At 37.4% G+C, this 12,317-nt stretch overlaps 1 protein-coding gene across 1 annotated transcript in view; it reads left to right on the top strand.

The window, feature by feature from the left end:
* Positions 1-11,722, top strand: part of LOC115042324 (BMP/retinoic acid-inducible neural-specific protein 3-like) — a 51,224-nt gene extending 39,502 nt beyond the window's left edge. The window contains exons 7-8 of the mRNA XM_029500468.1: positions 5,664-5,886; positions 10,305-11,722. Coding sequence (XP_029356328.1) covers positions 5,664-5,886; positions 10,305-11,421 — 1,340 coding nt within the window. The 3' untranslated portion in view covers positions 11,422-11,722. The remainder of the gene's footprint in view (positions 1-5,663; positions 5,887-10,304) is intronic.
* Positions 11,723-12,317: the final 595 nt, after the last annotated feature.

The raw sequence follows: 12,317 nt of genomic DNA, 5'->3' as shown, positions 1-12,317 counted from the left end.
TTTCATTGCCTTAGGAAGAGTTGTCATGCCCAAGTAATAAAAAATCACAGTTGCTCAAATCTGGTAGTGGCCTGTGATGTAACCTGTGATTTAATACTTCACAGCTCAGTTGTAGCTGTTTTTATTAGCTGGCCTAATTTAATGTCAGCCAGTGCAATCGGGCACATCAGCCATTGTCGAACAATTGTGTTCAAGGGGTGAAGATAAACACAGTGTGAGCACTGCATTCTTTGGCTTTTGTTTGACCATTGTCTTGGATGTAATGTGTTTCAGTATCTCACAACACAGCTCTGTCTGAGTCCCTTCATCACTACTGAAATGATATGCATCCACAGGCTCTGAAGGCTTCTCACTGCCTTCATACACTCCCAGCCCTGCCCTAAGCTGTTTTTGTTTTTTGGGAGGTTTTTTTGTGCACCTTGCTGACTCAGAATGGTTATTACTCTGTACATGTCTTTCCACAAAGCGCAACTTGATTACCACATAACCTGCAATAGCTTAAATAGCAAGGTGCCCTGAAGATCAGCACTTGCAGTCTTGTACTGAATAAGGAAAAATTTCTGCTAAGAAATCCCCAGGCATGCCGTTACCAGCAGCAGAGCAATAAATAATCATGACTCTGATCATTGAATGAAGTTTCCACAGTTGCTCCGGCCTCACTGTTAGATTTCTGCTTTAATTATCCAGCAGCTTCTCAGTCCACAGAGAAACCCTCACAGCCTGTTCAGAAACTGAGCCTTAATTTGAACCATCAGGACATGTGTAAGCATGTGATGTTACAGTAATACGGTCAATGCCCACAGCTGTGTCCATCTGGATCCACTATAAAGCTTTTCAGGATTTGGTTTCTCTGATTGTTTACCTGAAATCTTACATTGATGCGCAGGTCCTCCCTTCTGATTGGCCCACCAAAATGTTATTACTCTAGCTTTAGAGAAAGCAAAATGTAAAGCTAAAATGCAATGCTTGTAAACACATATTTTTATGGTTGTCAAAAAATAAAACATGGAAAATATGGGAAGCCATTGATTATTTGCCTAATGAGTATTTAAATTCTTTGAGTCACTTACATGTAAAATTTTCTTTGAGGAAATTATCATTTATAGAATAGCATATTTAAAATCTGCATGAGATTAAGAGCCGTTGACAAGTGGTTATAATTTACAGGAAATCAGGTCTTAGTCGAAATATATTTCAGTATTGTTCATGAATTGGAATATTAAAATAAACCCAGCAACTGAGACAAAGTAATTATTAAACATAACTTGACAATTTAGCATTTTGTGAAGACATTGCCACACAACACTCATGTAATTACCATTGATCCAAGCTCATTTTATTTTTAATAATAATAGTAATGCCCAAACAGTACCTGTGCCTATGCTTTTTCAAATCTGACAGTGCATTCAATTTTTAAAATAATAAAAAAAGGGAAGCACTGTTACCATCCTAGCTTCAGTGGCTGACAAGATAATAATGGTGGGTAGAGACTGGGTGTCAAGGGATGAGGTATCATTGTCTTGGTGGGAAAAAAAACAAGAGGTCTGGTTCAACAGAAACTTGCAGCTTCCACCTTTCACAGGCAATTCTGGGAAGGGTTAAGTTGCTGTTTTGCTTGCTGGATACAAATTATGCATGTGTTGTTTTTGCTTTTTTGTCATTATGATTTATTTATTTATTTTTTTTTTTGCCGAAATTTATCAGAGAAGACGAAAGCTAATATCTTTTTATACAGTATTACAGCCAGTTAGGGCAGAGGATGGGAGAAATCCTTACCTTCATATGTTGAGATTGTTTAATTCATATCTTTTAACATGAATTGTAACAAGTAAACACATTTTTAAGAGGAAAGAAACATTGGGAAGTAATCTCTTTGCATCCATGCAAAATTATTGATTATTCACATTCACACTTACCATAAAATTTCTAGATGCATTAAATGCAAATACAGGCTATTGTTTGGCATTCCTCATTGCTTGATTCTACAGAACTTCATTGCTGTTCAAAACTGGTTAAAAATAGCCATCATGTCGCACTGGGAGACAAGATTCTTTAACTATGAACATGGGCGTTTTTGGAAGTTAGCCTTCTGCAAAATTTAAAAAAAAATTTATGTAGATCTGGTTAAAAACTAACTAATCACACAAGCAACATAATTTTTAAGTAAAAAGTGTAAACAAATATCAAAGAATCATAACAAAAAATTAAATACATAGCAAACAAAGACTTGTGACTTGAAACTAGTCCATTACTGGTTTTTGGTCTATTGGATTTATTGGTAATACCCAAAGACAATGAACAGAACAACAATCAGCCTTTTAACTACTAACTATGTGATAAATGCATGCATCAAGGGAATGTCTTTCGTTTTGAAAATTAAGCCATGGAAAGACCCTGAAATACCCTCTAATATATTTTACTGCAAGCTTTTTAATCAAGCTTATCGTTGTACATAAACAAGTTGTACATTTTGAAAAATTACCTGGGATGCCATTGACACGACTGGTTTTCTTTTTTTTTATACTTTATTGCAGGACTGCAGGCTTAGATTTCACTACGTATATATTTGCCATATTTAGAATATGTCAATCCCACAATATTTTTATATTTTATAGTAAATTAAACAAAAAAAAGGAAAATAACATAAAAAAATAGATTTGACATATGCATACATACCTACATACATGCATGCATAAATACATACATTCATAAGAATAGAGAAAAAAAAAGTTACAAATAAGATATTGACTCTTCTAAACTTCAAAAATTCTTCAGGGCTGAGATCATCAATGTTACTTAAAATGTTACTCAATATGTTCAATCCACCTATTCCATCCATTCTAGTTCTTGATTTCTGATTCTGTATGACATTTTTTCCATGTCTAAGATATTCTTTATAATCGATTTCCAATTATCAAATAAAGGTAGAGTGGGTTTTAACTAGCTTCTCCGTATCTGTTGCAGAGATGCAATTCTAAGTATCCTGTAAATATTTAAATATCGTTATATTTGTAATATGTAAATATTTATCTTTTTTCTGTTATAAGCTAAGACCTAAAATAAAACATTGTGGTTCCATTGTCTTTCTAAGTTGGAACATCAAAATAATTGTTTCTACAAATATTTTCCAGAATGACTTTAGTGATGGGCAAAAGTAGGAAACTTATCTGATGGACAATGCAAACTGTATTTTTGGTGTAGTAAAAAAACGTGTGTATATCTTCCATGATAATTCTCTCCAGTACCGAGAATTTGTTGTTTTATGAATTGCATTATATGAATTTTCACAGCCATCTTCTTCCATTTGTACCCCCAACTCTAAATTCCAGTTTTGTCCTGATTGAATCTTGTGTTTCCTCACTATCTGCCACTATTTTGTATATTTTAGAAAGAATATTCTTTGTATCTATATTATATTTTTTATCACAAATCATGTCAGTTGATTTGCTCTTGGTTGCCCTCTCTTTTCTGAAAGTTGTTAATGTAATTCCTGAGTTGTAAATATGTATAAACGTTTCACTGAGCTAAATCAAACTTTTTTGATATAGCTTCAAATGAATTGATGTCATTATTAATTAATATTTGCGAGTATAATTGCAGTCCTTTTGATGCACAAACTTTTAACACGTTATCCATTTTATTTGATCTAAACAGAGGGTCCCATGCCATCTCTTTTTCTGTACAAAACATTTTTCTGTACAAAAAGGGTAAGGTCTTTATTAAAAGTGGAGCTAGTTCTTTTTCTATCTTAAGCCATTTAGCATTTGTATTGTCATAAGTCCATTTCATTATACTGCTGATTGAGTGGCGTAAAAGTAATTTTGGAGGTCTGGAAGTGCTAATCCACCACGTTCCTTAGATTATTTTAATGTTTTCAGTTTGACACTTTTCCTTTTATTGTTCCAGATAAAATCTGTTATCATTCTGTTCAGTTTTTTAAATCTTTGTGAAGTAACTGAGATAGGTAAGGCTTGGAAAAGAAACATAAATTGACGTAGTACCATCATTTTGACTGTGTCTACTGAATATTGACTCCGGTATGGTTTTCCACCTTGTTTGATTTTATTTTCTAACTCCTGATAATTAACCTCATACATTTTACTTATATCACTATGTATTATTACCCCTAAATATTTTATTGCACTTTGATTCCATTTAAGTCAGAGGTTCTTTTATTATTTTATTATTTTCATTAGTTCTGGAAGTGAGCATTCAGGTGACATGAGATACAGGATAATATCATCTGCATGTAGAGCCAATTTATTACATTCTTGACCTATGATTACTCCCTTTATTTGATCTTACTGTCTTATTGCTTCAGCAAGCAGCTCCATAGATAAAGTGAAAATAAATGCAGACGAGGGGTCCCCTTGTCTGGTCCCCTTGTGTATATGAAATCATCGTGACAGAGTACCGTTAACTCTACTTGAGCAACTGGATTTTTATACATTACTTTTAACCATGAAACAAAAGAAGGGTGAAATCCAAATGCTTTAGTTGTTGTAAAATTGAATGGCAAAAGGACCTTATCAAAACCTTTTTCCACGTCAAGCGTCAGCAAAACTAAATCTTTTCTATTTTTTTGTGAATAATCAATGGTATCAAGTGTGCATTTGATATTGTCTGATATGAGTCTATTGGGAATGAAACCAGATCGTTATTTATTAAATCTGGCATGATGTCTTTAGCCTTAAAGACATCATCACGATTTGTTTGCTGATATGGATGTTAGTATTTTTTGATCAGTGTTTAATAATGATATCTGACAACTCTAAATTCCAATTTAGAGTATATCTGACAATTACTGGTTTTCTAATTGGATTCCATAGCAACCAGATTTTTGATGTTTTATGACTACTGTAAATATCAAGCTTTTTGTGTGGTGATTGTGTGGTTATTTAACATCTTCAACCTTGATATAACAATACTGAATTTGAAAGATTTTTAGCAAAACATATTTTTTAGGAAGGGAAGTTTTTCTTTTTTCCTCACTCTGCTTTTCCATGTTTGAGGGGGCCACAGCAAGTCAGCTCTGTGACTTGCATTATTGATTTGGCTAAAACCCTCCCCATTTATCCAGGGATGGGGTGGTACAAGCCTACCTCTGGTTTGCCTTGTGGCTGGGGTGTGAACCCGGGGCCTCTGAGCTACTTCTCCAGGCTCACATGCCATAGCATCCACATAACGCTAACCAGTTACACATACTGATGTGGCCATTTTGCCATGCAAGTGTTGCACATGCACTGATTTCAACTTGAGGAAAGGTGATTGCGATGAGAATGACCATATTGTTATTAAATGCTTTGGCTGTCTACTCTGTTTACTACGCATTGTGCGAGCAACAGACAGCAGCACCGGGAGACTGACAAATATCATCCTTTGTGATCATGTCCACACAAGCCAACGCACTGTAGCCCTTGGAGAGCTGTTGGCTGTTAATTAATGAAAAAAAAAAAAATCTTTCCCCAACCCTGCATTTAACTCTGCCTTTTTCCATTAGCATATGTGTCTTGAACGAGATCACTTCCGGTTTGCCCCTATAGCTGTTGAGCTCATGTACCCTCTTGCAAAGCGATTCTCTAATTTGTCGTGTTGGCCTTTTGTTGAAGGGAGGAAAAATGGTCGTGCCTTCTCTCATCAGCCATCTTTTTTCTACTTTCCAGATGAGTTTCAGAACTTCGTCCGTAGGCTGCCCACATTCTACGCCCTGAACATGTCCACTATCCAGTACTTCTGGATGATGGAACCGGCCGTTCACCAGCGCTATAAGCAGCTAGAGCTCAACGCCCAGCAGCTCCTAGGCAAAGCGCGCCGAATCGTCAACAAGCTTTTCACCCTTAGCAAGAGGTGTCAAATTCAGCCCAAGATTGTTATGCCGAGGGAGAGGTGAGAAACTGATAAGTATTCCTGCTGACCTTTTATAGACATGGATGTGGATGTTTGTGTGTGTGTGCCTGTGCATTGTTGAGAATGTGTGAAAGTAGACAAAAAGAAAAAAGAAAAGAAATACAAAGCCTTCAGCCTTCAGCCTTTCATACAAGCCATGACTGACAGTGCTCATTTATTTTCTCCAGCCTTTTCTGTCTTTGCAGAGCATGTTATTATAGGCATCTGGCATCAAGATAGAAATACACACACTGTATTAAACCTTTGATATTTAGCTGAGGACCTACTGTAGTAAGCTATAGTGTCACACTTTATAACCTGGCTCTACTTATAGGCCCTGGTCTCCTCTACATCTAGGAAATTGAAGCCTTTGAATTTAAAGTTTGTGACGTTTTATAGGAGTGTGATAAGTTTAGGATATTTTCAACGTGGGTTAACCAAACCTGTGAATAATATCGTACAGAAATTTCTCTTCTCACGAGATCATTCAATCTATTTCTGTCTTTCTTTCACAAAAATGCTTTCCTACAGTCTGCAGACTCAAGTTTATGAAAGGGAAATTTGACTATGCAGTATGTCATATACAGCCAGGTTTATTTTAGCAGCAGCAGGTGAGAAATCAGAATCTTGAATCTGATTTTAAGATGCAGCTACGTTTCCCCAGACCCACCACCTCCTCTTACTGTTCATTCATTCATTCATTCATCTTCAACCGCTTATCTTTCTCTGGGTTGCGGGGGTGCTGGAGCCAATCCCAGCTCACACTGGGCGAGGGCAGGGTCACCTTGGACAGGTCGCCAGTCCATCACAGGGCCAACACACAGAGACAGACAGACTCACTCACACTCGGACCTACGGACTATTTAGAGTCACCAGTTAACCTAAACATGCCTGTCTTTAGACAGTGGGAAGAAACCAGACTACTCTCCATAGAAAGGCCCCGTACCAGGAGTCGAATCCATTAGCTTTTTATTTTTCTTCCAGCCAAACACAATGACTGAACAAGTGTAATTAGTAAAAGTCTAATTAAAAATCCAACATTTCAGTTGAGCTCCCAGGTCAACACAATAACATGAGACAGAACAGCTGCAAGGCCATGGCAGCCAGTTATTTGTCCCGTGCAACATGATTTAAGGAGCCAGTCACGGTCCCGACCGCTTTGCAAAACTCTCCCACATTGGCTCAATATTACTCAAACGCTGGTCTCTTGGTTCGAATAACATCAGCAGAGCAGCTGGCCCGAAGCATCTACGTGTCAATCAAAGAATATGCAATCCTTTACTTGTTCCAGCAATATACTTTTTGTGATATGTGGGAGATTGAAATGGTTTTTCAGAAGTGAGGTATTAAAATGCAGATTGTAGTCATTGTTTATCATTTATAATCTTCATAAAGACCCAGCCAAGAAACCCCAACCCCAAAAATACTTGAGTTGTCTTGAATTGTGCTGACTGCAATTTTTTGACAGATTAGGTCAATAATGAGACCTAGGAAAACTTGGTACTGAATGAGATGGCGTTAATCGAAATAGTATTTAGCAACTGCCCATTCCCCCATATTTAATAAGGTGAGACAGAATGTAAGAATGCAATTGACATCAACATGTCAACTTACAAAATCAAATGAACACAATCTAAATGGAATTATCAAACAAATGTATTCAAAACATTGATGGAAAAAAAAATCACAATCGGTTGCCAAATTAACACAGATATGGAAATAAATATATAATATATAATATATGCTGTAAAATGTATGTAAAGATGCCTTATTGGTGCATCCAGTGAACCAGCTTTGTCTGTACTGATTTTTTTTCTTTCAATTGGAGTTCAATTGGAGCAAATTTAATCAAATTGGATTTATTTATATAACGCCTATCATGACAAACTTACATCAAGGCACTTTACAAATAGAGCAGGTCTAGACCAAACAAATCATCAGTCTTTATCAGAGGAAGGAAAGGCAAAGAAAAAAATATGTTACACTTTTTAACTTAACACCACAAATCCATTTTCTTTTGTAACTCCAGTAGTCTTTTAAGATTAGAACAGTGAGGGTTCTTTTTTTTGTAGCAGTTCCGTATGAGGATAAAAGAAATGTGTGCAATAATGTGTGTAATTTTTTTTTCCCTTTTTTTGGGTTCACAAAATAAAAAAATATTTATTTTTATGGGAAAAAAAGGTCATGCGCCTTCCATGGAGAAAAAAGTTTTGCTTACAAGTGAAAATTGAATCTGCAGTAGGAGGAATAAGGAAAGTGTGCAGCATTGATCTGTGTGAAATGAGCTGACAGACAATGAACAGATTGCAGAGTGAACGCCTGGCTCCTCTCTGGCGCATGCTGCACACTGCGTCTCTGTGACAGTTTACATGTCCTGCTGACATAATGCACTTTATGATAGCGGGATGGCTTCCTCTGTCGCACTGTGCACAGCCTCATCTCTGGAGGTGAGATATGCACAACTCACTCTCACTGATGACTTTCAGAATGACTGGGGCACTGTTAACACATTATACCAACTGTTGTCTGACAAAACATCACCAGATTTGAAAACTGATGGTTTCATATAATGTCTTGGTACTTTTCTATTTTCTTTCTTCTCTGCATGTCACTGACTTTCACAAACACTGTGGTGTTGAATTAAAATTACTGCTTCTGTGCACTTGTTTAAAACAAATTCTGAAACTGATAAACATAGCTATTTTTAGTTTTCTATAGACTTTAATTTACAGGACATTTGTACTCAGTGAGAGAATACGGAATTATAGTCATTGTTGGGGAGGAGGGGCTTGGCTTTAACTCTAGGGTGAACCTATGAACAGAGGCATGCACTTCAGCATGAAGTGTTACATGCTTTACCAAATATCATTCATGCATTCATTCATCTTTTACCGCTTATCTGTTTCTGCGTCACAGAGGGTGCTGGAGCTAATCCCAGCTCATTGGATGAGGGCAGAATACACCCTGGACAGTTCAAGTCAAGTCAAGCGCAGGGCCAAAACAGAAAGAGAGAGAGAGAGAAATGTTCTTCTGTTCTTTTGGCGAACTAATGTGAATGAAAGTATTTATTCGATATTTACCTTTTTATTTTGAAAGCTGATATTTGCCTCACAGATTTGCTCAAAAGGTTGTTTGTAAAATTGTGGAAAGAAACTTTCCTGATTTTTTCTCACATTAATCCAATATGTATCATTAAAGTTGAAACTCCCAACGCTGTGCACGCTAGGCAGCCCAGCTCTTATTTAGTCAAACTGGAAAAATGATCCTTTTCTTTTTATCCTTCCAGAATGTGTTTTAAATGTGAATGAATAAAATGTGCGCCATTGTTTTTCACCGAATCATACCATTTGCAATTGCAAATGGTATAATAATAAAACTACAAAAAAAAATGAAAACTAGAAAAATTAATTCAGAAATGTGACAGATGTGAGACAAAGAGAGTGAGAGACTGATTAATGACATTATATTATTTTCATCAGGTCCATCCGCTCCCTTTTTTCATAAAATAAATCTCAGGAATTTTTGGCACAGTTAGCACTTGTAGCCTCGAACACATGCAATTTTAGAAGTGCTACTTATATAGTCCTGTGACTGTGGATTGAATGGATTGAACCATATATGGGAGAAAAATCTAAATTTATAATGTTAAACAGTGTTACAAAATAACTATTTCCTTTATGAGCTAAATAGGTCTATCTCTAAATACTACAATTTGTAGCAAATTGATCATCATGCATGATGGCTTTCTGAATTAGTAGTTTTGTTTGTGTTCTTCTTACATTCGTTTAATGTTGATGAGATATAATCAGAGTCAAATTAAAATTGCGTTGCTTGGTAGGCGAGAAACCATCAAACCCCTGATGCAGCAAACCTTTTTTTGTTGAACTTTGACAGTATAATTTTTCCCTAACTTTACAAGGCCAATTGAAACAGCAGTTAAGGCACTTTTAAGCTCTGTGAAGCAGACCGTCCAAAGACATAATGTTTGGGTTAATTGGTGACTCTAAATTGTCTGTAGGTCTGAGTGTGAGTGGTTGTTTGTCTCTGTCTGTCTCTATGTGTTGGCCCTGTGATGGACCCTGCCCTCACCCAGTGTTAGCTGGGTTTGGCTCCAGCAACCCCTACACCTAGAAATGGATAAACGGTTGAAAACGAATGAAAAAAGATTAAACATATTCATTCAGAAATAACAAATTGTGAAAAATGTAACTAGGGGGCATTGGCTTGGCACGGTGATGATTATAAAGTTATACAAATCATGATAACTTGATTTTAGTCATAGTGACTGACAAGAGGTCATGCATTTCTCAAGATCAATATAATTAAAAATTATATTGAAATCAGACTATACGAAATGGGATCTTTAATTGTATATTTGCACCTTTAAACCCTAAAACTGCTCTCTCTCTCTGTTGCAGGCCCTTCAGCTACTGGCTGAACTACATCCTGTCCCTCATGTACTGCAGCGAGAACAGCCACATTGGCTCCTACTTGGAGGAAACCCGCAGCTGCTCCTGCCCCTACGAGCACCCACCCTGCCAAGGCGTGATTCCCTGCACAGTGGGAGAAGGCACTTCCTGCGCCTCCTGCTCCTACGAGAACCGCTCCAGGTGTGCCACCTGCAATCAGGGCTACATGCTGAGCCAGGGCATATGCCGCAATGAGGTGCCTGACTCCACTGACCATTACATCGGCTTTGAGACAGACCTGCAGGACCTGGAGCTGCGCTACCTCCTGCAAAAATGTGACAACCGGATCGGCATCCACGGGATCTTCGTCAGCAATGACGTCAGGCTGAATAACTGGTTTGACCCATCATGGAGGAAAAGGATGCTGCTGACACTGAAAAGTAATAAATACAAGTCAAACCATGTCCATATGCTCCTGGGGATATCTCTACAGATCTGCCTTACCAAGAACAACACCCTGGACCCCATGTTGTCTGTATACATCAATCCATTCGGGGGCAGCCACTCAGAGAGTTGGATCATGCCCATCGACCAGAACAACTATCCAGACTGGGAGAGGACTAAATTAGATCTTCCCTATGACTGTTACAATTGGACTTTGACTTTGGGCAACAAGTGGAAAACATTTTTTGAGACTGTCCATTTTTATCTACGGAGCCGAATCAGGGGGCCAGCATCAAACGGAAATGGAACTATATACTATGAGCCTTTGGAGTACCTGGAACCGGGACGAAATCTGGGCTATATGAAGATCAACAGCATCCAGGTGTATGGCTACAGTATGCACTTTGACCCGGAAGCGATCCAGGACTTGATTTTACAGCTGGACTACCCATATACTCAGGGATCGCAGGACTCAGCCCTGCTGCAGCTGCTGGAGATCCGGGATCGGGTCAACAGGCTTTCACCCCCTGCAGCTCAGCCTCTGGACCTTTTCTCCTGTTTGCTGCGGCACCGGCTCAAACTGTCCACAACGGACGTTGCCAGGATCCAGGCTGCACTGCAGACTTTCACTGCCAAGCAGCCAAACTCGATAGAATACGAAACAACCAAATTATGTAGCTAGTAAGTGGGCCAGCAGCCAGGCACACAGATGGCAGAGCAGTTATCACACAAGCCTGTAAATGGTTAAGAAGAATTCTGGAACCATGCAGGAGACATTGGGGGGACGTTTTGCATTGTCGTAATGGATCTCAAGAGTGCATTTCTCAGCTTTTCGTATAAATTTGTACAACATCGTAGATTTAAGGAGGATTTCACCTCTTGCCACCTCTTGCCTCATAGCTTTCTTTCTTTTCTCAAGGCTGATGGAAATAATAATGTTAACATAAATTTAATATAAATTTAAAAAGTCCACTATTACTGATATGTCGCCAATGTACTGACATTTGTGGATTGCACAAAACTAAGTCTTTCACTTCTTTTACATATATGAAAGCTGTTGCTGACAATGTATTGCCCAAGCAATTTAATCATCTCACAAGTATATGCATTTCAACACCAGCATGTTTTTTTTTTACTTTACTTTTTTATTTTTTATTTTTTTTATTTTTATTATTATTTTTTTTATGATCGCATCTCTTTTGCAGGTGGTTTAAACTCCTGGGAAAGGTGGCACCATTAGCTTTCTATTTGACAACAAACTCACTCCTTTTTAAAAAGCAAAACAGAACAAAACAGAATCTACTACACATTTTCTAAGAAATACAAAGAAAATAAATAGATGCTGTATTATTCCAAATTTGCTCAGAAAAAAAAAAACCCATCATTGCCACAATACATGTTACATGTGCTTTTATTTTTATAATCCCGTTGTTTGTGGAGCAAAAGTAAAAAAACAAAAACAAAAAACACTGTCTATATGATGTATAATACAATTTGTTAATGCAGTAAATAAAATACATTTTTATGTGTGGTCTATAGACAGTGTATGTTTCATGTATGTGACTCATATTGTCATTG

Source organism: Echeneis naucrates, chromosome 4 (assembly GCF_900963305.1).
Source record: "Echeneis naucrates chromosome 4, fEcheNa1.1, whole genome shotgun sequence".
Lineage (NCBI taxonomy): Eukaryota > Metazoa > Chordata > Actinopteri > Carangiformes > Echeneidae > Echeneis > Echeneis naucrates.
This window is presented reverse-complemented; position numbering and strand designations above follow the sequence as displayed.